Below are 25,848 nucleotides of genomic sequence, written 5' to 3'. Positions count from 1 at the left end.
TTTGAGCTTGTCTTTTAACTGAAAAAACTAGTGTGCTGCATGAATAATTAGATGCATATTATATAATTTTACATTCTGTTCAAAGAATTAATGGAATTAATATATTATCCATATGCATTTTAAAAATATACACCAGGGCCAAGCCCGTGGCGCACTCGGGAGAGTGCGGCGCTGGGAGCGCAGCGACGCTCCGCCGCGGGTTCGGATCTTCTATAGGAATGGCCGGTGCACTCACTGGCTGAGTGCCGGTCACGAAAAAGACAAAAAAATATATATATATATACACACACACACACACACACACACACACACACACACCAATCCATTGTTTTATGTGATGTTAAATATCTATAATGAAAAAGTTTTTTCTTATAACTGTAAGTGAAACATCTGATACACATCTGATGTGAACAGTAGTTTCAGGAGTGATAAACTGCCACTTGAAATGCGTTACCAGCATGTTTGTGGAAATCTTACCTCCTCTTTGATTACAAAGACACAGTATTAACTATGTCCCTCTATGATTATCTTTTTGTTAAAATTTGTTCTAGTGTTCATAGTTCCTTTTGTCCATCAACAATCACATTCAGGCAACTTATTCTGAAAATTAAAAGTTAGATTCAAGGAAAAGTATGAATTTCCAGACTTGTTCATTCTTTTATCACTAAATTCTGGAGCATGTGTGACCCACACAGCCAAATTTAAGGAATGTACCTACCCCAGATTTCCACACCCATTTGCACATAATCTAACATCTCATCCCTACAATGCAATTCCCAAGAAGCAAGATTCACGTGATGCTCTCATGAAAATTTATCCTACTTATTTTATAATTTAGTAAAGATAATGGTTCAATGTGAAGTAGGTAAGAGAAAGATGAAGCCAAAGCTGGTCCCTCCGGGAAATTGTTCTGGAATAAAGCTTATAGTCCTTCCATTCAATTCATGTTTAATAGGCCACCATCTCTTCTGCCTTCATCAGGAAAAAGCAAAAACAAACAAAAACAGTATCTGCCTATGATCAATAATATTTAGTCACACCCACTTTTGTTCAGGTTTACTTCTTTGCTTTCTGAGAAAAATAAATATTTAAGCACTAGTTTATGATGACAAAATTTTACTCTTACAAACAAAAATTGAAGCAATGTCATTTATAGCAAAAAACTCATTTAAAATTTTTATGCATTTGCTTATTTAATTTCTAGACAGCAACAGAAGTAAGAATTTTTAATGTGGTTTATATCACAACAGAATTTTTTTTCTTTGTAAAAAGACCTTTTAAAAATTCCAGGAAGGTCAAAGTACCACAAAAAAACACAAAGTCTGCACATTGCACATCTTAGGGAAAACCCTTCAGCGGTACGGAAACATAATTACACACAGGGAAAAGATACTATCGTCAGAGAAAATATGCCTGAAGAATTATTTTATTTTTCCTGAACTGATGGACACGAGTGAGCTCTTATATCATTATGTTTAGAAATGGCTTCGTCCAGATCCAGCTGTACACCATTAATATTCACTTCCATGCAGCCATTATAAAAGGCGTTCACTGGTGTGGCAATGAATGGAACATCTGTAAAAACAGAATATTAGGCTATTAGTCCAAGACCTTTAGCATATTATTTGTTTATAGCTAGGGGAATCATTCATACTTCCCATTTCCAACCAAATTCTAATTCTAAAGGAAAAGTTAATAATATAATTCTATTCAATAACTATACATTAAGTAACTCCAATATATATATACAAGGTATAGTGCTTGACACTAAATTCAGCATATTATGAGTCTCTTTGATTTCATAAACAAAACTAGTTCCAAACTTAAGATAAATAAACACACTTAGAAGAGTATAAAACAGCATATTCTTACTTGTGATATTCTAATTTTATTATAAAATAATACATATTATTTTGTTTAAATTTGAGCAACAGTTTAAGCATTGTTTAATCATTTTTGCAACTCCAAATTGTAGCTACTTGGAAATCTTTTTAAAATGCCATGATAAATATATCTCTTGTATTATTGCTGGAATAAAGCAGTTTTCTCTATTTTCCAAAGAAATAGTTTTTTTGTTGAACGTACAACAGCAGGTCATGATAAAGGATTCACTTTTCTGTAATAATTTGTGTTTCAAAAAATAACAATTGTAATGACTTCTCATGAAAGGTTTAAGGTTATTTGAGAGCCTTTGGGCCTTTCTGCACTTCACTCTCTTTATCTAACTTAATACTTAAGTAATGCCCTTGGATTCCCAAGAACTATGGTTCATTTTAAAAACATCTATCTCTTTACTTGCTTCCTCTTTTCTGGCAGCTCCTCTCCATGAGTTTTAACTCCCAATAGATATTCTTTAGCCCTTATTCTGCTTCCTCAGTACCTTATGCAAAAAATATATACTTCAGATTTTCCACCTCTAACTTTCATATAAACAAATAAAGTCCATACTTTTCTATGAGCTCATAGCATTTTTAAATAATCTTTTTCAAGTCTGTCTGAATATCATATACTATGCCACTATTTTAAAATATCCTCAGAATCATCAATATCCTCTGAATTTCAAATTCTTTACACGCGATTTAAGATGCTTACTTTGCATATCAATTAATAATTAACCCATCCCATGGTTTATACTCTTAATATCTCAATTTTCAGCTCCCCCCAACTTTTCCTTGCTCTGTTTCTCAACACATCTTGCCTGAAAGGAGTCCTCAGTGCTGTTGCTAAAGTGCTGGAACCACTGAAATTTTGACATTTTTACTTCTTTTAAACTCTTTCATTGTTTTCCTAAAATTGCATTCAACTAATTTGTGAGTAAGACAGTAGGTGGTTTTCAATGTAGATTTCATTAATTTGAATGGTAATTATACTTTCTAATAATTAACTAGGCTAAGTACTTAACTAATATATCTACCATCCATCCATTCATCATCTGTCTATCTATAACTTTTAGAGCCTATTTATTTATATTCCCTTAAACCCAGATAAAATTTCCCTATATGGGAAACTAACACCTCAAGCAGTTAAAGCAATATAATGGAGGTTACTAGAAGCCGGACATCAAACTCAGAACTCTCCGAATGAGATGAGATTAATCTGCAAGTGGTATCTGAAAATGCTTTCAAAGAATTTTCTGCCTCACTTTTCTTTTCTTTGCCATTTAAGTAAAATGTTGGTGTCAATTTCATATTATCCTATATTAAGTAAAAGATGAACCTGCAGTTTCTCCAGTTTTTCTTGTTTTGTTAAATAGACTTTCCACCTATGCAACTGCTTATGCCAGATACCCAAGGGTCATCCTTATGCCTGTCTTTCAATCATTAAATCCTATTAATTTGGTTTCTCACATATATCACCAACCTATCCACTGCATATCACCTCTACTGACATCACCCTAGTACACCAGCTTCCTCAGCTTCCTCATGTGTAAAATGGAGACAATAATAATACCTATCTCACAGAACTATTTTGAAAATCAAATGAGTTGATACATTTGAGTTACTCTGAACAGTGCTCAGACTGTTTACTATGCACCTGTTGATGGGAGTGTAGTTACTGCTGCTATTTTTACTGCTTCTTCATCAGGACTACTCAATAGCTTCCCAACTCATCTCAATTGCACCCATTTCTGCCTCCCACCTATCCATCTCCATCCACCATGCAGAGTGAATTTTTAAAATTGTAATGTTGATATACAACTTCCTTGTCTAAAACTTTTTAAGGAATCTCATGTCTCTTATAATAAGACTCAGAACACTCCAATTAGGTCTATAAACCCTCCAACCACCCCACAGTTCACAGCCTCATCATGCACTCCTACCCCTCTTGCTCAATATGCATTGACCGCACTGATCTTCTATGTATTCCTTATGTGTGCCGTCCCCTTCCCACTTTGCCCACACATGGACCATTTTCCCTCATAATGACTCCAATCCCCACTCCCACCACTTGATTAAATTCATTTAATCCTTCAAATATCAGGTTTATATTTTAGTCTCTTATTCAGAGAAGTTGTTCCTGACTCCCACAAGGCCAAGTCCCCAATTTCAGGCTCTAAAATTAACCTACACTTCTCCTTCATAGAAGTGATCACAATTTTAATTATTTTGATGTTTTCCTAATTGGTTTAATGTTTGCTTCTGCCACTAGATTGTAAAAGCCTTAACAGCAGGGACCATGTATATTTGTTTATTACAGAGTCCCTAGTTTCTGGGACAGGGAGTCTTAATATATATTGAATAAATGACAGATAAACTAAATAACAAATAAATAAATATTTAATAAATGATGGATAAATTTAAGAATAAATATTGAACTTATGAGACTGTTGTGAGTATGAAATCAAATAATATATCTTTTCTAGCTAGGATAGCCAAATGCAGCAAAACTTGATCAGTTTCAATTCACCATTAAATAAAAAACAAACAAAAATGTATGAATAAAATATCAGTACAGTCCCCCCCTCAAGAAAAAGAATGATGGATACTGGGATTTTTGTCTTCCTTTTTGATGTTTTTTACTGAAATTAAATATTTAAAAAATTATCAATTTTATTAAAAATATACTTTTGAAAAGTAAAGAAAAAGTAAGCAAGTACCTGGAATGCCACCCAGGTAAGTGACCACTGATTGTTTCATTGCTTTGTCTAAGATGGCAAGTTGTTTCTGAAGGTCTTCAGAGTAGCTGATATCTTTATTGAGTGGAGTAGAGAGCTCCAGATTGTTTCTGTTGACTCTGAATTCCAGATGGGATTGTTCATCAGCACACAGACGTATGGCCTCTATCCGAGATATTACCGTATTTTCAACAGAAACCAGAATATCCTGAGAAGTAGAGCAAAGACCCAATAGAAACAAGTACTAATAGTAATGCTACTTAAGAGCGACTTTTGAGTTTTTGAAATTAAAAAAATGAAATTCAGTGAGGAAAAAATAGCATGATAGAGCCTCCAAATTTAAATGAAAACTTACTAATTATTATAATAATCATAATTTAAAAATATACATTAGTTTTAAAAACTCCAGGTTTAGCTAAGATGTAAATGCATACTGGCTTTTGAAAATTCAGTAAACCAACAGAGTTGTTTTACCAACAATAGGAACATAAAAGAGTATCTTAAACAATATCTTTCTGTTTATAAAGTCTTCCTAACTTCAAAACTTACACATAAAAAAGGAAGAAGTTGAATCACTTTTTGTTGGGGAAAAGACTTGAAAAATTTTAGTAACTACATGCCAGGAAGACTGAAAGGTTTGTCTGTGACAAACCAGCAATCTTACAGACTTGGGACGAGGTGAGCGAAGAGTCTCTGAGAAAGAAAAATCAGGGATCACCAGCAGTAAGTTAGAGTATTTACCAGAAGATTCTCAAAAAAGAAAATGTATTCACTTTGCTGAACTTTTCAAACTACTGACATACCTAGATTACTCAACTTTTGAGAGTGATCTATGCATACAGTTTATATGGTATAGAAGAAATATAAAAAGTGAGAGAGAGAAAATAAAATCAAAACTAAGGAGACAGGTGTTGTGATGCTTCCCAGGCAGTAGAAACAGAGACTGAAATGTTTACTTAGGAATCCCAGATATCTATGTTAAGTGAAAAGTCTATACGTCGCAAATATAGGTTATTTGAGAAAAATCTGTTATTTGTTATCCATGTCCATATCCTTAAACTCATTAAAGAGATGGTTAGTTGAGAAAATGAGAATGATCAATAGTATGTGGAACGATGTTACAAAATATTGTACATAGATCTTGAGAACAGAATCTGATGTGCAAAAAAAGAGCTGTGGAAACAAAGAAAATATAAAATATCAAAGACATGACATGCTTCCACTGCATGAATGTAGTGCTGAAGATAGGAATTCCATTTAAAAAAACCAAAACAAAACAAGCAAACAAACTGAAATTTGAATGTAGTAAGTTCCTTGTAGATTGGAGATATAACCTTAGGAGGATCTTTCTAAGTTGCTTATGGTTAACCACCAGAAACTCCCCCTGAATCATCCTTTAAGTTGCAAACAGCACCCCTTTTTTATTACTGTAGGCATTATTTAATTACACGTCTTTTTCTAAAAGCTACTGAGAGCATCCAAGCCAAACCTGGCATAAACATAAGCTTCTTGCTGTAACTTGTTGAAATCCACCATGGATGACACATGGACAGAACTGTTGGCCTCTAATAGAAATCTGAATAATACAGATCTTCTGATAACTCTCACGTTTCCTTTTAGACTTTTTGTGTTCTTCCTCCTAATTTCAAATGAGAGTTGCCAGCAAGAAGCCAAGTGGACCAGTTTTAGTTTCCTCTCTTCTTTCCTGATTTACTCCAAGGATAAAAGATTAAGAGTGTGAGAAAGCACAAAACATAATTAGGCACTGACTATCTGAGAGTGGACTGTAATCACACTCACTTTTATTTTGTTAGCACAGACTAATTCCCACAAGCTGCAAGGATTCTGAATAAGGGTGGATCTCTGTGTACTCTGTGATGGCTCCATGCAGCCTGTGCATGAGTCTGCCTATAGTTAGTTATAAATGCAATAGGTTTTCAATCTCCCCTCGCCCTTACTTCCTAGTTCAGACCCTAGAAATAAGTAAGCAGAAAAAGTAATAATAATGAACGTTTTTTGAGTCCTTAACGAAGTGCTGGAGATTGTGCCAAATACTTTACATAAATTACATTGTTTAATCTTCAAAATAGCCCTTTGAGGTAAATACTGCTATTATATCCATTTAAAAAATAAAACAAACAAACAAACAAAAAAGCCAAGGCTCATATAGGTTTAGAGTAAAGTTACCTGAAATTTTTCAGAGGTGGAGTCCACCAAGGACAAGGCAAAGGGCACTGTGTTACCAGAAACCAAGGCAAGCATAACACCAGTGCCCGCAGATGGGCGGATATTCATGGTCACATTTATTTGCCAACCCTCAGCATTGGATACATTATCTGTTTAAAACAATAAAACAGAAGTAGGTTGAATGAAGTCCTAAAGTGCACCAGAAGGAATCATTACAATCTGATGAATATCCAAATCCATCTTTGTATAATACTAAAGATTTTAGTTCCCTTTCTCAATGATCTATATAACCCAGACTAAATGAAAGTTTTTCTGTTTTTGTTTTTTAATGCAGGTAAAAATACATAAAGGATCCCCATCCTTTCATTCTTCCTAGAAGAGAATTCTGGATTGTGGTGTTAAGGATTATAATGAATTTTCCGTTTGCTCTTTAATAGCTCTTCCTCCCCCTTGAGTATTTACCAATGCTCAAATCTCAGAGTAGTCATATTTTAAAGTACACAAATAATAGGAAGTTTAACAAATTTATTGTAATATTTCTGAGGAAAAATTTAGGTATAGCTGCCATCACCACCTCACCACTCCTCATCCTAGAGCAGTGAGAAAGTTAAATATGATCTATATACACAGAAGAGCTGGATAGTTTGATAGCAGAGAAACACTCTGAAGTCAACAGTTAATTTTCAAATTAGAATGGGAACTCTTCTGTAATTCTCCTCTCACGACACTTAACATTCTTTTTCTTAATTACTAGGTTAACTGTCTACCCCACTAGAGTGCAAGCTCTAGGAGGTACGTCTCTATCATCCATATGTTTTCTGCAGTGGTCACTCAATAAATATTTGTTGAATTAATATGTTTCCAAAGTAGTTGATTCCAAAAATGTTAGTTCACAATCTGAATGAAGTCTTCCTCATTTAATATGAAGTAACATATAACAAAGCCCAAATACCATTTGGAGCCTTTGAAAGGGCAAATGAAGAAAATAATTTTCCTTTGACAAGATGTTCTTACATTTAGCCACATATATATAACGGCACTATATTTTTCATTATAATCCTATAAGTCTCATCCAAAGAAAAAAAATATATATGATCCTTGTGAAAGAAGTAAATTTAACTCTGGATATTAACAAACTCAAACTAAAGTGAACATGCAAATGTATAGAAGTTATAATGTAACATTAAATATTAATTATAAAGTAGGGTACTTTCAAGTTATCCATGAAGTAACTAATTACTTATGAAAGTATTTTTTTTTCAAATACAATATAACTCTTATTTTTATTTCCTTTTCCAGAATTTTTTTTATTTGAACAAATCTTTGAGGGCTTAGTTTTTTCTTATATTCAATCATCACCTCATTTAAAACATTTATTTTAAAAATACTTCATATGAAGAACAGAGTTCAATTTAAAGGAATTATGTTAATTTATGTTAGGAAAACAGAAATTACTGGTGTAAGACTCTTCCTAAAAGCTGTAGTAAAGACTTTTTTAGGTTAAAAATAAACATATTTAATATATCATTTTTTCTTAAGGCATAAATGCCAGATTAACCTCAACTTAATTTATAATGCAAGATGTTAATAGCTCAAATAATGAACTCCAAAAACAGAAAAAGACAAAGAACTCAATAAAATAATTAAAATGTACAAATAAACATATACAGAGATATTTAAGTATAAATTAGGAAAATAATATTTAAAATTACAAAATTTAATTTTTGAACTCTCAGATTGGAAATTAATCTCAAGCATTAACTTTCTTATTCTATTAGCAGAAGTATTAATTGGCAAAAGATCTTTTGAAGAGAATATAACCAAATCTGTACATTTGCATAACTTTTGATTAATCTTAGATTACTAAGATTCTCTCCTACAGAATTAATCACATAAGGGTACCAGGATGTATGTTCAAGGATGTTTACAAAAGTATTATTTTTAAAACTAAAAACCTTGGGTCAGTCTGGCAAGACTTCCTGCTCTGCTTAAGCTGTAGAAACCTGGAAGTAGCACTATTCCCACCCTTAGGACAACAAAAACCGAACTATCATAATTGCAACGTTTCTTGAGCTGTGGTTGCAAAGCAAACAACTGACCAGAAAACTAAAAAAAAAAAAAAAGACAGGTGCTTCCAAGGAGAGACAAGATGAGAACCCATTCTTCCCCAGGCAGATACCAGATGGTATAATTTGGTAAAAAATAGTTTAGGTAAAGCTTTTAAAAAAAAATTGCTAAAGTCCCTGTGGGAACTTGTGTGAGAGTATAGAAGCCCTAGAAAGTATGGACCCCAGAGAAACTCACATGCACTTACAGGCTCTTCTCTATGGACCTCACTGTGTACTCAAGAGAACATCTAGGAGCAAAGAAAGAGACCAGCGAAATCCTCCCTCCCGGGAAAAGCACCCCTGCAGGAAAGGCACAAAACTCAATCCAGATCCTTCTCTGTCTCCTGTACACAACAAAAGTCTTAAGGCATTGGGAGAAATGCAGCAAACCTGTCATCATTAGCACACATATGAAGACTCATTGCACCCACAGATCAAGGAAAGTAAACAGGAAAAACAAACAAGGCTATCTACCACGGAGCAGGAGCAGGAAAATACATTGAATACTGGCCATCAGACATCTCCCCTACTGGTAAGGGTGGGGAGTAGGAACAATGAAAAGTCCACATCTCTGAGGCCCAAGGATACACCACCTGCCTAAGACTGAATCTGTACCAGAACACTAGAGAACGCTCCCCACCCCGAACCTCCTGGACCTCTTCACCATGTTAGCAAATGTCGAGTAACAAGTAAGAACACTCTGCTGGGGGTGCGGGGGCAAGACCGTGGAATCATAAAGGAAATACCTAAAACTGATCAGCTATTAAGAAAAGCTCTCTAGCAGCCCCTCCCCTAAGCAGAAGGTCATATTAAAGGAATTTGAAGCCTGATGTGTGCTAAGGGTAAACCTGGCAACAACAAAATTCAAGCAGCTAAGCTCCTCAGTAGATTGATTCAATCCCCTTCATTAAGGGCTCAGCAAAAGAAGAGATGGACTCATTTCCAGACATAAATATTATTTATTTCAGTCTCTACTGTTTTACATAAGACGTTTACCTCTAAACCAAGAATTATATGATACACAAAGAAGCAAGGAAAAACAACACATAGTCAAGAGACAAAGCAATCAAAATGGCCAGACTCATATGATACAGATGTTGAAATTATCAGAAAGGGAATTTATAATAATTATGATGAATTTGTTGAAGGCTTGGGTGTACAAGCTAGACAACATTTGTGAACACACGTGGAATTTCAGCAAAGAGATAGAAATTTTAAGAAAAGATTCAATGGAAATGACACAAATGAAGAAGAATCCCTTTGATGCATTAATTTGTAGATTCAATATAATTGAGAAATCAGTGAACTTTAAAATAGCTTAACTGAATTTACCAAAAATAAAACAGGCAATGTGCCAATGAACTTTAAATACTAACATAAGCATATTTAACTGCCTTTATATTTTTTCCAATATACTGGAGAAACTTTATAAAATATACTTAGTATGAATAAGCCTAAAACTATTCCTGGCACATAGTAGGTTCTCAGTAATGTTTACTGAAAGAATCATTGCTGTTTGTCAGTGACTAAATTTAGTCATTAATGAGAAAAGAGAGATAAAATAGGAAATCACTTACTATAATCTATGGTAAATTGAGCAACTCCAGAACCGGGATAGTAGGAGCCCTTCTCCACAGTGACGAAGCAATGCTTATTTTGATTTTCTTGAATAATTTCTTTTACTCCTGAAGCTCCTTGATTCATTAAATCCCAGCCTCGTATACATCCATCTAGACGAGCGTTAATCTAACAAATTAAAATATAGGTCAAGGAGTGCATTTTAAGGTTACAAAAGTCAGACTGATAAGTGGCTTACTTGATTATAGGTATAGGTTTTCATTTAGAGGAAAAGTCCTTTCCTTGATGACATTTTAAAACAGTTTAAGTACTTTTGAGTTTTACCTAAATTTTTCTTTTCAGTGTCCTTCAGATGGGCAGTGTTTTTCAGTCTGAGTGACTTTAGGACATTGCAGGCCTCCAGTGGGATCCTAATAACTGTAACACCTCTAGTCCCAACTGCTTCTCTACATCATCCAGAGGTAATTTTTCTGCTCTTGAGTTCTAAGAGGGTATTTCAAAAAGTTCATGGAAAGATTCATATTATCTTTCAGTTCTATTTTTCCACGAACTTTTTGAAGTACCTCATATATATGCTTCTAGCTGTGGCCCTGGGATCTGTTTTCTGTTTTTTGTTAGATGCATTTACAACATAGGTTTGTCTTGCCAACCGCACTCTAAGCCTCTGAAGGAACAAAAATGTTTGCATATTTTAGCCTCCACCTAAACATCCAAAAAGGCTTAACGCTGTAACATACAGCAACCATTTCATAAATGGTTGATTCTTTTTGAATAACTTATTTTACTTTGAAAGTGTCTTGATTTATGAACAGACATATTCATTCTGACATGGGCTAACTAATTCAGGTTTAATAACATATCATAGAAATCTTTTAAAAGTTAAAGTAACTATAAATTGCCATGAATGAAAGATAGATATAAAATAGTAAATATTTAAATTACATCAGCAAGTGCATCTGGCAGGCCCATGACTTCAAATGAAATTTTTAAAACTCTTCAAGGACTGTGATTTGTCTCCTTCATGAAACCTATTCCACAGTTACTAGACAAACATATTCAGAAAATCATCTATTATATCTAATTTAAATTTGTGACAGGCTGCAGTTATATCCTCAGTAAAAATGTTTTAATAATAAGTTCCATCTTATGTGCTATCCTTAACCTCCCACATTTAAGTCCTAAAATAGACCTGAGAAAGTCTTTTGACTGGCTTCTACAAAATAATGTAATTTTGGATTCAAAAATATATATTTTTATGTTTAATGGCTAAGTATGAACTATTATGATGTTAACCCTGAATTGACATTTGAGAATTTAAACAATCCACTTGTCCATGAGTAATGCTAGGAATTTAAATGGGCACAAAAAGACTACATTCATTTTCTTATTTCCTTAATATAGTTTCAAGGTCATTAATGTTATTTTTCCATGTTCAATACAAGCTGTCACACTTGGAATGTTTAAAAAAATAACTTTTATTGACCCTCAGAAAAACACATTTTCAAACCTACGCCAACCAAAAGGAGTTCATTCTTGATGAATGATGAAAGTTTGGATCATTACCGGTCTAATGACTGCATTTTCCACTTTCCGAGGTAATCCTGCAAAGTATACTTTGGCTTCTAGAAATCTATCTGTAGTCTTAAAAAGGCTTCCGGGTTTATTTATATTCATCACAGCTTCTTTAGCTATTTTAACACTAATACTATGTTCTAATTCTTCCACCGACACCTACAAATAAAAATACAAAAATTACCAAACAACCAAGCATCACTACATGGCATCTGAAACACTGGAAGTGAGAAATACTGTTATTATTCCAATAAATAATTTTCCAGAATGATCATTTTAAATGTAATTATTAGTTTGTTCCAACCCATTTGGAATGCCAAATTACGATAAATGTGATAAAAATGTGTTTTAAAGTACTTGATCAAAAATTAAATGCACACTATTTTTAAAGTTTAAAAAATCAGTATTATTCTGTAAAGTTTAAACATTCAATTATAACATATGTCTTTCAATACCAGTGTGCCATAAAATTGACACTTTAAAAAAAAGTGAACCCAAGGGTTACGATACCCTTACCAGTCACACAAAAAAACAAAAACAACAACAACAACAACAACAAAAAGTGAACCCAACAAAAGAAACAATTAACAGAGTGAAAAGACAACCTACAGAGTGGGAGAAAATTTTTGCCAACTATGCATCCGACAAGGGACTAATATCCAGAATATACATAGAACTCAAGCAATTATACAGTAAAAAAATAAATGACCCAATTAAAAAAATGGGCAAAGGAGCTGAATAGACGTTTTTCAAAGGAAGACATACAAACAACCAACAGATACATGAAAAAATGCTCAACATCACTAGTCATCAGGGAAATGCAAATTAAAACCACACTGAGATACCACCTCACTTCAGTTAGACTGTCTATAATCAAAAAGACGGTGAATAACAAATGCTGGCAAGGGTGTGGAGAGAAGGGAACACTCCTGCACTGTTGGTGGGAACGTAAATTAGTACAACCACTTTGGAAAACAATTTGGAGGTTTCTCAAACAACTACAGATAGATCTTCCATATGATCCAGAAATCCCTCTTCTGGGTATGTATCCAGAGGAATAGAAATCATCATGTCAAAGAGATACCTGTACTCCCATGTTTACTGCAGCTCTGTTTACAATAGCCAAGATATGGAACCAACCTAAATGTCCATTAATAGATGATTAAAAGGAAGGGAGGTGGGAAGGGAGAGGGGCTAATGAGGAATTGGTCAACAGAGACAAAGAATAATTGTGTATTGTAATGATGAATAAGCTAACTATACTGATCTAACTATCACACGTTGTACACGATTATTGAAAATCAATGTTGTACCCCACGTGTATGTATAATAAAAATAAAAATAAATAAATTAAAAAATTTTTTAAAAATTTAAAAAGTGAACTGCTCTATCTTAAGAAAATTAAGTGTTCTTACTTTGCAATTGTCTGATAGTACACATATGGAATCAATAATGTAAATAAGTTCTCAATATAAACTAAGAGAAATTGGTATTCCCAGTATTCTGTTCATTACATAACAATATATTTTTTTATTTTCAAAATTCAAAAGTTCTTGAGGTCATAAGGAAGCACATACACAGAATTAGATTGGGGTTTTCCAATTTTGAAAGTAGTTTGGTGTGAAGGTTAATTCTAGGTGTCAACTTGGTTAGATGAAAGAATGCTGAAAAACCTGGGAAAGCTATCTTTTTAGGTGTGTCCGTGAGGGTGTTTCCAGCAGAGATTAGTATGAGAGTCTGAGTAGATTGGGTGGGAAGGACCTTCCCTCAATGTGGGTGGGAACCATCCAATCCCCTGGGGTCCCGGAGAGAACAAAAGACAGAGAAAAAAGGGGAAGTTATCTGCTTCCCTATCTGCTGGAGCTGGGATATACCCTTCTCTCCTGTCAGTGGACATCAGAGCTCAAGATTTCAGCTTTTGGGTTCCAGGACTTAAACCAAGGACACAATTGGATTCCCTAGTTTTGAGGCCTTTGGACTTGGACTTCGCTACGCTACCAGCATCTAGTGTGCAGACGGCCTATAGTGTGACTTCTCTTCACAATGGCATGAGCTAATTCTCCTAATAAATTCACTCTCATATATTTATAACATATCCTATTGATTCTGTCTCTCTGGAGAACCCTGACTAATATATTTGGGTTTCATAAAAAAAGGTTGGAAGTGATGGTAAACAACGATAAAAAATCCTCCTGAAAGGGCAATTTGAAGAACCATTGCTGCAATCGCCTCATGTGAATCCGTAGCACACAAAACGCAAAGTCTTTTGCTTACTAATCAATAATGGAAGCCAAACAATAGGCATATAAAACACAACTACAGAAAGGGAAAAAGTCTTCTCAAAAGTAAAATAAATTTAGTAATATTTACAGATTTAAAGTTGGTTAACACTACATCCTTAATAGAGTCAGTCAGCAGTATCTTACTCTAATGACTATCACCTCTTTTAAAGATGTTCCTAACTTTGTTTCCAGGACCTGATTCTGGCTTGCTTCTCCTTCTACATTCTTATTACTCCTGCTCAGTCTCCTTTGCTGGATTCTCCACTTCTCAATCTCTACTATAAAGCCCCAGGTCTCAGGCCTCAGACCTTTTTCCTCTAGCCATTCAAGTTTTTTAAGTGAGACTCTATGGCCCACTCTAGGTCATTTGGAAAACTTGGTGGTGGGGAGAACTTTTAGTTGTCACACTGAGTAGAAGCTATGCTGACATTGCAATATTCTAGACACCCTAAATATGCAGGATAATCATGTATAATAAAAAATAAAATATCCAGTATCCCACAAACCTTCTGAACATCCCTACTAGATATTCATGCATGGAATACTCATGCTTATAATCATCTGAGCTTGTGCATATATAAGCATGAAATACTTGTGCCATTTTAGCATTCATTAAATTTTTCAAGAATGCAGTAATCTTGCAAACCAAGGATGGACTGATGTTTCTTTTGTTTAGATTTTTACCAAGAATTTCTCACCATTTTAGAAAATTAATATTACTGATGGCAACATCACTTATGCATTCATGGTATTTGAGTTGCTAATAATGCAACACACCAGCATTAGTCTTCATTTGTAGCTTCCGTGTTATTGTATGTATAGAAGCAAGTTTTTACAAGTATTATAGCTGTTCTTGAGAACTTATGTATTAAAATACATATTATTTTCTTATCGATTACTTTCCTTTTATTTCTTTATATAAAAGCTGGAGCATTATCTTGGTTTCTATTAGGTATATGTGAAGGTAGCTTACATTATTTATGCATTTCATTATAGGATAGTAAAGAAGCATTATATATATTCAGACATTGGATGAGATAGAGTTTAGAATCAGTGCACACCACAACCAATTTCATGGCCTTAAAAACCATCTTTCTGCTGAGTATTCAAAAATTTGAATTGAAGCCTTAACCTTAAAAATAAGAATCCGACCACCACTACCATCAGCATTTCAGTCAAGCTGCCATCTCCTCTCCACTGTGTTATAACAATGCTCTCCCAACCCCATATCCTGTTCTACTCTTACTCCCCATGTACTTTCCACAAAGCCATCAGGTTCAGATCAGCATTATCTTTTAAAATGCAAACTTGATCATGTCACTTCTCAAAACCATCCAAGGCCTTCCACTTAGCATAAAATCCAAGTCCTCACCATGGTCCCCAAGGCCCTGGATGATCTTATTCCAGACTACATATCTGACCTCATGTTCTCTCTCTCATTCCACCACATCTACACTAATCCTTGTGTCGTTCCTCAAACACACCAAACATATCCTCTTTCATAACACTACTTGCTTTTCACATGATGCAGAATCATTTTATAATCCCCATATATTTCTCATGACTTGTGCCCTTAAGTCTCCGCTCAGATCTAACCTCATCAGATATGCCTTTCCTGATTCTATATGCACACTGTCCTTATTTTCTGTGGTCTTGCTGTGTTTTTCTTTTTCCTCATAGCATTAATAACTATCTGATGTATTTATTTGTTCATGCACTTGTTGTTTGCATCTCACCACTAGAATGCAAGCTCCAGAAGAGCAGTGACTTGTTTTATTCACCATTGTATCCTTACCACTTAGAACAAGGATTAGCAAGTGTTCAATAAATATTTTGTTGAATGAATTATAATAAAATTATAGATTTCCCACCAATATTAGGATCATACTCGAATATAAGATATAATCACTTATAAAGTAGAAATATTTATTTCCGTGAGTTATAGCAATGCTAATTACTTAGTAATTACACAGCCTGTTATTTATCTGAATCGCAAAACAATATATCTTAATTTCTTACTTTTAAAGTGATTTATTTCAAAATTTAAAATAATTTAAAATTAGTAAAAAAATGCTATCACCTGAATATTCCAGTTTAAAGATTAATTTAAATTATTACCTTTCTCTATTAAACTGCTTACTTAAAAATATTTATTTGAAATAATTTGTGTGCTAAGAAAATTTCTTTGAAACAGTACAATTTATTATTGAATCATCAAGATTATAAGAGGGTAAAAATATAAGACAGTCATAATGTTTTTATAATAAAAGACATAAAGTGAGAAAAAAAATCCTATTTATTAGTAACTGAAAGTTCATAAAGTGTTAAAATGTTGAATTAAGAATTTAAGAAAAAAAGCCAGCACCACATTTATTAGCAGATTGAAGTCCTCTGACTTGCTTATATGTGCAGTTGTCTTTTATTTTACTCTTTTATATAAAATAGTATTCAACTTATAAAGGAAGATTTTAATTAAAACATGGGCATGCCATTAAATAATAGTTTCTTTTAAATAAGTATCATACAAGATGGCGGTGGCTGCGGCGGTTGGCGCATAGTAGCTGAGGTGGAAAAGGTGGCCACTGGGCCTCAGGCAGCCGGGAAACGTGTGGACCTTCCTCTTGCCATCTCTTAAGAGAGGACCGCAGCTGCTGGCTGGTCATGGGGGGTGACCGCCACTTTGCCCTCGGCAGGAGAGGCTGCCTCATTTACAGGCAACAGCTTTGAAGTGTGGAGCAGGAAAAGAACTGTTTCTTAGCTGCAAAAGTGAGTCTCAAAACAGGGAACAAAGCGCCAGGGCTGCTGTGGATGCAGACGGGATCCCGGAGGCCGGGGCCATGCTGAAGGCGGCCAGCTGCCCTATTCAGGATTCGAGGTTTCAGGCTGGCATTAAAGAAGATTCCTGGGAGTGCCCGAGGCGCGCCGCGACTGAACAGCCCGAGGTGGCAGCGGCCGAGAACGGGGAAGGCGGCAAACCAGAGGCAGAGAGTGAGCGCCCGACCTGGCACAACCCTGTGAGTGACCCCTGGACCAGCCCTGTTTGGGGGGCTGACGCCCACCCGGCTCCCGCCTGCATCACCAGGCCACTCACCGCCCCGGTGCTGCCTCCATTTTCCCAGGTGCTGGCAGGTCCGCCCGCCTCGGCCGTCACTGAGCCTTCCCACTTGCTTGGCCCGGCGCAGGGCTTTCTGGAGCCTGCGGGCTGGCCTCCCCTCCCACTCCCTCCGTGGTTCTCTGGCAGGTTGGTGGCGTGGGGCGTTCCCAGCCAGTGTCAGGAGGGCAAGGAAGTACAGGCGGGCCGACTGTCACCCCACCACACCCTGGACTCCAGCCCCCAGTAAACTTCCTGTTACTGGGAGGCAGATACCATCTCTGCGGCCACCAGTTCGGAAAAAAGCCTAACGAATTTCTGGTTGGGAATAGTGTGGTAGGAGAGTTCCCAGGTCCGCTTGAACCTGGCAGAGAGCTGGCTGCAGGCGGGCGCTAGACTCGGTTTATACCGGGGGGATACAAAGGTGAACAAGTCCCAAGAAAGATCTACACAGTGCTACAAAGGCACCCAGAGAGACCTGTCGTCTGTGCCTAGCAGAAACCTGGTAGACTTCCTCGGCGAGGCGGTGCAGAGCAGGGTCTTGAAGGCCCATCTGATAGACGAGGGTTGCAGAAGACACGCCCTAGCCCAGGACAGTGCGCACAGAGTGGGGAGACGTGCAGCCAGGGAGTCGGAGACTCGACAGAAACCACACACCCGGTGGGGTCGCCACTGCATGATCCAAAGGCCTGGGCCAGAGCACACAGAACAGGGAGAAGTCCTGCACAGGAAGTGAAAGCTCAACAGCGATCACACACCCTGTGGTACGTGATCCACCAGCCCAGCAGAGTCCAAGCTGACCAGAAAGGTGGCTCCCCGGAGAAGCCCAAGACCCGAGGCAACCACACACACAAGGCACTAGAGGCCAACTGAGCAGCCACGGAGGTAGCCATTCGAAATTGGCAACCACAGCAACATCCTAGTTATTCATTAGTCTCAAACCGGTGGACTGTGAAACCCCTTGCCACAATGAATAAACACCAAAAAAAAGATACCAGAAATACAAAAAATCAAGAAAGTACACCACCAAAAGTTAATAAATCTCAAACTCTAGATCCTATAGAACAAGAAGCCCTTGAAATGACTGACAAGGAATTTCGAGTGATAATTCTAAGGAAACTGAATGAGATACAAGAAAACACAGCTAGACATCATGATGAAATGAGGAAAAGTATACAGGATCTGAAAGAGGAAATGTACAAAGAAATCAATGTCCTGAAAAAAAATGTAGCAGAACTTGCTGAACTGAAGAAGTTATTCAGCGAAATAAAAAACACAACGGAGAGTTTAACCAGCAGGCTGGTTGAAGTTGAAGAGAGAACCTCTGAACTTGAAGATGGGCTGTTTGAAATAACACAAGCAGACAAAAAGAAAGAAAAAAGAATCAAGGACATTGAAGAAAATCTGAGAGAGATAACAGACAACCTTAAGCGCTCAAATGTCCGAGTCATGGGTATTCCAGAAGGGGAGGAAAATGGAGATTCCATTGAAAACGTATTCAAAAAAATAGTGGCAGAAAACTTCCCAGGTATAGGAAAAGTCACAGATCTTCAGATCCAGGAAGCTCAACGATCTCCAAACGTATTCAACCCAAAAAGGCCTTCTCCAAGACATGTAATAGTCAAATTGGCAAAACTCAGAGACAAAGAGAGAATCTTAAAAGTGGCAAGAGAGAAGCGTCAAATCACCTATAAGGGATCCGCAATCAGACTAACATCAGACTTTTCATCACAAAACCTAAAAGCTAGAAAGGAATGGGATGATATATTCAAAACACTAAAAGACAAAGATTGCCAGCCAAGAATACTCTACCCTCCAAGGCTATCCTTCCGAAATGAAGGGCAAATAGTACATTTCTCAGACAAACAAAAACTGCGGGAGTTCACTACCACACGACCACCCTTACAAGAAATCCTCAAGGGAGTACTGGGATTGGTTCCTGAAAAATAACTACCACTGCCATAAAAACCCAAGAAAAATCAATACCCACTAGTATGATAAAAATGGCATTCATGAAGAGAAAACAATCAAACAAAAACACTATCTACAACCTAAGGAACCAACAAACACAGAAACCAAACAGTAAATCAGAAAGCAAGGAACAAAAGACACCTAAGACAACCAAACAACCAATAAAATGATAGGAATAAATCAACACCTTTCAATACCAACTCTTAATGTAAAAGGCTTAAATTCCCCAATCAAAAGACACAGACTGGCTGACTGGATCAAAAAGGAGGACCCAACTATATGCTGCCTACAAGAGACCCACCTCACCCATAAAGATTCACACAGACTAAGAGTGAAAGGATGGAAAAAGATTTACCATGCAAACAGAAAAGAAAAACGAGCTGGAGTAGCTATTCTTATATCTGACAAAATAGACTTTAAACTAAAAACCATAAAAAGAGACAATGAGGGACACTACTTAATGATAAAAGGACTGATCCATCAAGAAGACATAACAATCATAAATATGTACGCACCCAATGTTGGAGCAGCCAGATTTATAAAACAAACGCTATTAGACCTAAAGAAGGAAATAGACACTAATACCATAATAGCAGGGGACCTGAACACCCCACTGTCAATATTAGACAGATCATCTAGGCAAAGAATCAGTAGAGAAACACAAGATCTAAACAAGACTCTAGACCTATTGGAATTGGCAGATATCTACAGAACATTCCACCCAACAACCTCAGAATATTCATTCTTCTCAGCAGCACATGGATCATTCTCCAGGATAGATCACATATTAGGTCACAAATCAAGTCTCAATAAATTAAAAAAATTGGAATTATCCCATGTATTTTCTCAGACCACAATGGATTAAAACTAGAAATTAATAACAAACAAAACTCTGGAAACTATACAAACACATGGAAATTAAACAGCATTCTACTTAATGACATATGGGTCCAAGAAGAAATCAAGCAGGAAATCAAAAAATTTATTGAAACTAATGAAAACAATGATACATCATACCAAAACCTGTGGGATACTGCAAAAGCAGTATTGAGGGGGAAATTTATTGCATTAAAGGCTCACTGCAGAAGAATGGAAAGATGGCAAGTGAACAACCTAACACTTCACCTTAAAGAACTAGAAAAACAAGAACAATCCAAACCTAAAGTTAGCAGACGGAAAGAAATCATTAAGATCAGAGCAGAACTGAATGAAATTGCAAACCAAAAAACAATTCAAAAGATCAATGAATCAAAAAGTTGGTTTTTTGAAAAAATAAATAAAATTGACAAACCATTAGCCTGGCTAACAAAAAAAAGAAGAGAGAAGACTCAACAAAAATTAGAAATGAAAAAGGCGATATTACAACTGACTCATCTGAAATACAAGGAATCATTCGAGACTACAATAAACAACTATACACCAACAAATTTGAAAATCTGGAGGAAATGGATAAATTTCTGGACACACAGAAGCTCCCAAAACTGAACCATGAAGACGTAGAAAATTTGAACAGACCAATAACAATAAAGGAGATTGAAGCTGTGATCAGAAGGCTCCCAACAAAGAAAAGCCCAGGACCAGATGGATTCACAGCAGAATTTTACCAAACATTCAAAGAGGAATTGACACCGATTCTTTACAAACTATTCCAAAAGATTGAAACGGACGCAACTCTCCCAAACTCATTCTATGAAGCAAACATCATCCTGATACCAAAACCAGGTAAAGATATAACCAAAAAAAGAAAATTATAGGCCGATATCCTTGATGAATATAGATGCAAAAATCCTCACTAAAATGCTAGCAAACAGAATAAAGCAACACATACGAAAAATTATTCATCACGATCAAGTGGGATTCATCCCAGTGCTGCAAGGTTGGTTCAACATATGCAAATCAATAAATGTGATACACCATATTAATAAAGTCAAACACAAGGACCATATGGTCATCTCTATAGATGCTGAAAAAGCATTTGATAAAGTTCAGCACTCATTCATGACAAAGACCCTCTATAAGTTAGGTATAGAGGGAAAGTATCTCAACATAATTAAAGCCATATATGCCAAACCCACTGCCAATATCATCCTGAATGGGGAAAGCTGAAAGCTTTTCCTTTAAGAACAGGCACTAGACAAGGATGCCCACTCTCACCACTCCTATTCAACATAGTGTTGGAAGTACTAGCCAGAGCAATCAGAGAAGAGAAGGAAATAAAGGGCATCCAGATTGGAAAAGATGAAGTCAAACTGTCCCTGTTTGCAGATGACATGATCCTTTATATCGAACAGCCTAAAACCTCTACAAAAAAACTGCTGGAATTGATAAATGATTTCAGCACAGTAGCAGGATACAAAATCAACACACAAAAATCAGTAGCATTTCTTTTCTCCAATAGTGAACATGCAGAAGGAGAAATCAAGAAAGCCTGCCCATTTACAATAGCCACCAAAAAAATAAAATACTTAGGAATTGAGTTAACCAAGGAGGTGAAAAATCTCTATAATGAGAACTACAAACCACTGCTGAGAGAAATTAGAGAGGATACAAGAAGATGGAAAGATATCCCATGCTCTTGGATTGGAAGAATCAACATAGTGAAAATGTCCATACTACCCAAAGTGATATACAAATTCAATGCAATCCCCATCAAAATTCCAAAGACATTTTTCTCAGAAATGGAAAAAACTATACAGACATTTATATGGAACAATAAAAGACCATGCATAGCCAAAGCAATGCTGAGCAAAAAAAATAAAGCTGGAGGCATAACACTACCTGACTTTAAGCTATACTACAAAGCTATAATAACCAAAACAGTATGGTACTGGCATAAAAACAGACACACTGACCAATGGAATAGAATAGAGAATCCAGAAATCAACCCACACACTTACTGCCATCTGATCTTTGACAAAGGCACCAAGCCTATTCACTGGGGAAGGGACTGCCTCTTCCGCAAATGGTGGTGGGATAACTGGATATCCATATGCAGGAAAATGAAACTAGATCCATACCTCTCACTGTATACTAAAATCAACTAAAAAAGGATTAAGGATTTAAATATACACCCTGAACCAATAAAACTTCTTAAAGAAAACATAGGAGAAACAGTTCAGGAAATAGGACTGGACACAGACTTCATGAATACGACTCCAAAAGCACGGGCAACCAAAGGAAAAATAAACAAATGGGATTATATCAAACTAAAAAGCTTCTGCACAGCAAAAGAAACAATTAACAGAGTTAAAAGACAACCAACAGAGTGGGAGAAAATATTTGCAAAATATACATCTGACAAAGGATTAATATCCAGAATATATAAGGAACTCAAACAACTTTACAAGAAGAAAACAAGCAACCCAATTAAAAAATGGGCAAAAGAGCTAAGTAGGCATTTCTCTAAGGAAGATATCCAAATGGCCAACAGACATATGAAAAAATGCTCAACATCACTCAGCATCCGGGAAATGCAAATCAAAACCACACTGAGATACCATCTAACCCCAGTTAGGATGGCTAAAATCCAAAAGACTATGAACGATAAATGCTGGCGAGGTTGCAGAGAAAAAGGAACTCTCATACATTGTTGGTGGGACTGCAAAATGGTGCAGCCTCTATGGAAAATGGTATGGAGGTTCCTCAAACAATTGCAGATAGATCTACCATACGACCCAGCTATCCCACTGTTGGGACTATACCCAGAGGAATGGAAATCATCAAGTCGAAGGTATACCTGTTCCCCAATGTTCATCCCAGCACTCTTTACAATAGCCAAGAGTTGGAACCAGCCCAAATGTCCCTCATCAGATGAGTGGATACGGAAAATGTGGTACATCTACACAATGGAATACTACTCAGCTATAAAAACGAATGAAATACTGCCATTTGCAACAACATGGATGGACCTAGAGAGAATTATATTAAGTGAAACAAGTCAGGCACAGAAAGAGAAATACCACATGTTCTCACTTATTGGTGGGAGCTAAAAATTAATATATAAATTCACACACACACACACACACACACATACACTCAAAACCGGGGGGGGGGGGAAGAAGATATAACAACCACAATTACTTGAAGTTGATACGACAAGCAAACCGAAAGGACATTGTTGGGGCGGGGGGGGGGGGGAGAAGGGAGGGAGGTTTTGGTGATGGGGAGCAGTAATCAGCCACAATGTATATTGACAAAATAAAATTTAAAAAAATAAAAAAATAAAATTAAAAATAAAAATAAAAATAAAATAAAATAAAATGAAACTTAAAAAAAATAAAAATAAAAAAATAAAAAATAAATAAGTATCATAAACACAGGACACAAAACATAAGGAACTTAACAGCTGCCTTCCAGCCAGCCCAGACTCCTACCTTTATGTACTTATACTGTTAAAATATCACTCAGAAACAGCTCTTTAGTAAACACTATCTGCAGCCCATAATGTTAGTCTCACAGGTAAAAATATACCTTCTTTATACATATTATATAGTACCTAGAAACTAAGCTAAATTCTCGTTAAAACAGCTAATCTATTCAAATTAGTTTTTTGGATAAAAATTCTACTTTTGCTCTTTTTCCAAAAAAGTGATTTTATAAGTAGATGATTTGGGAATATTAGCCAGTAAAATGTGTTCTTCAGCACATTGGGGAAATAGCTGTATATCAAATATCTCAGATATAGATGTAGTAGGAAAGATGTAGTAGCAAAGTTACACTAATGAGAGCAACAGAAGAAACCAGAGAATTTTAGAATTTTAGAATTTCTCAGAGAGTTGCATCTGGTACTGAGTAGACACTATTTTTTTAGAGTTAGGAGCCTAAAATCTACAATTGCCAAAGGACAAATACACCTCCACCCCATCCACATTTTTGGTGAACCACATCTGTGCCCCAACTGTGCTTTTAAATATCTCTACTGTAACATATTTCACATTACATGGTATTAGTACATAAAGCAGCAAAGTATTAAGCTCAAGAGCAAGGAAAATCTCTTGCTATAGATCTAGCACCTTGAACTCAGGAACTGAGCCCTTTAAAAATGCTCACTAAAAGCTTATTGATTAAATGAGTGCATGAATGGGTAAATAAAGGAATGAAATAATTTAGTGATGACCTCATATGGCTTTTCAACAAAGACCTCTTGCCAGCTTTAGTAGGCATAGAAGGTGTCTCTTTTGGGTACCACATTCTAATGTGCAGCTGATCTCTCAGCTATCCTCTGCTGAAACTAGCAATGACTCCACTGCAGAAAAGACTTCTTTCCACTATTGACTAGCAATAATCCCGTCTCCAAGAAAAGTCCTATTTAAACCCAGTTGATTAAAGTGCTATTTTCCATTATCAAAATAGACTATTTTTACGATTATATAAAAATGCTGGTTTCTAATCACTCTGATTAATATCCACTTGTATACTATTTGTACACAATTGATTACTTTTTAAAAATTGATTATTTAATTTAAATTAATACTTTTGTCTATTAAAATGCTTACCCTAAAGTATTTATTTATTTGAAATTGCATGCTAACTAAATTTTTTTGAAACAGTGCAATTTATTATTGAGCCATAATACATGCTTATATTTAAAATCAAATTACTTTTTGATTTTGTTGCTATATGTATTTCTCCTTAATTTAAAAAAATATTGGTGGCAATTAAGGGTAGTTTTCCTTGATCAGTGGAATCGTTGCATAACCTGTTATGCCTGCTAATAATCCCTGACCTACAAGGAGAGACACTATTGTTCACCCAATGACAGACATTAAACAAAGGTAAAAAGTTGAAGACATAATAGCCCAAGAAAATAACTGAAAACAAAGTTATGGGAAATCCTAAATATATTAAGTGAGGGTATAATTTCTCCACTTGTTTCAAGGGTTTACAATATGTAGAATATATTTCATATAACATCAGATATATCCAAACCCATTTTGGCTTGATACCACTATAAAAATAAATTATGATTTTATACAAACTGCATCAAAGTGGGAAAATCTTTATGAAATCTTCAAAACATACCATATGCCATACACCATTATTAATAACTTTGCCTCCAGTTATGATTTTAGTTGTATATTCATTCTTAAACTGAATTTCAATCTTTCCATCACGAAGTGCAATCAGGAACCAAGCTGAATGATCGAGAGATTCTGCATACAGTATAACACCTTCTGAATCATATGTCCGGAAATCAAAATGAGCTGAAAATCTAAACAATGGACAAAGAGAAAGCCTTAATAGTGAGAAGTATGGAAGGCTCAATGTATTATTATTTATTTTTGTACTAGAAAAGAGTGTTGTAAAAGCCAACTATTTATTTTATTCCCAGGAATGAATAAAAGAGAAGGGCAGAATTAAACTGCTCATGTATTATCTCTGCCTCTATGTGTGTTTAAAATCAAGTTATTGTGTTGTATTTTCTTGCTTATTCTTGGAGTCTTT

General features: G+C 35.8%; 1 protein-coding gene across 1 annotated transcript in view; it reads right to left on the bottom strand.

The window, feature by feature from the left end:
* Window positions 1-1,291: 1,291 nt before the first annotated feature.
* PROS1 (protein S) overlaps window positions 1,292-25,848 on the bottom strand; it is an 80,104-nt gene continuing 55,547 nt past the window's right edge. Inside the window, exons 10-15 of the mRNA XM_063105035.1 lie at window positions 25,426-25,615; window positions 12,052-12,219; window positions 10,488-10,656; window positions 6,803-6,951; window positions 4,598-4,823; window positions 1,292-1,575 (exon numbers count right to left, since the gene is read on the bottom strand). Of these exons, the coding sequence (XP_062961105.1) occupies window positions 1,427-1,575; window positions 4,598-4,823; window positions 6,803-6,951; window positions 10,488-10,656; window positions 12,052-12,219; window positions 25,426-25,615 (1,051 nt within the window). The 3' untranslated portion in view covers window positions 1,292-1,426. The remainder of the gene's footprint in view (window positions 1,576-4,597; window positions 4,824-6,802; window positions 6,952-10,487; window positions 10,657-12,051; window positions 12,220-25,425; window positions 25,616-25,848) is intronic.

Source organism: Cynocephalus volans, chromosome 1, assembly GCF_027409185.1.
Source record: "Cynocephalus volans isolate mCynVol1 chromosome 1, mCynVol1.pri, whole genome shotgun sequence".
NCBI classification, from domain to species: domain Eukaryota; kingdom Metazoa; phylum Chordata; class Mammalia; order Dermoptera; family Cynocephalidae; genus Cynocephalus; species Cynocephalus volans.
The sequence above is the reverse complement of the archived record's forward strand: the minus strand, read 5'-3'. Positions and strand labels throughout refer to the sequence as shown.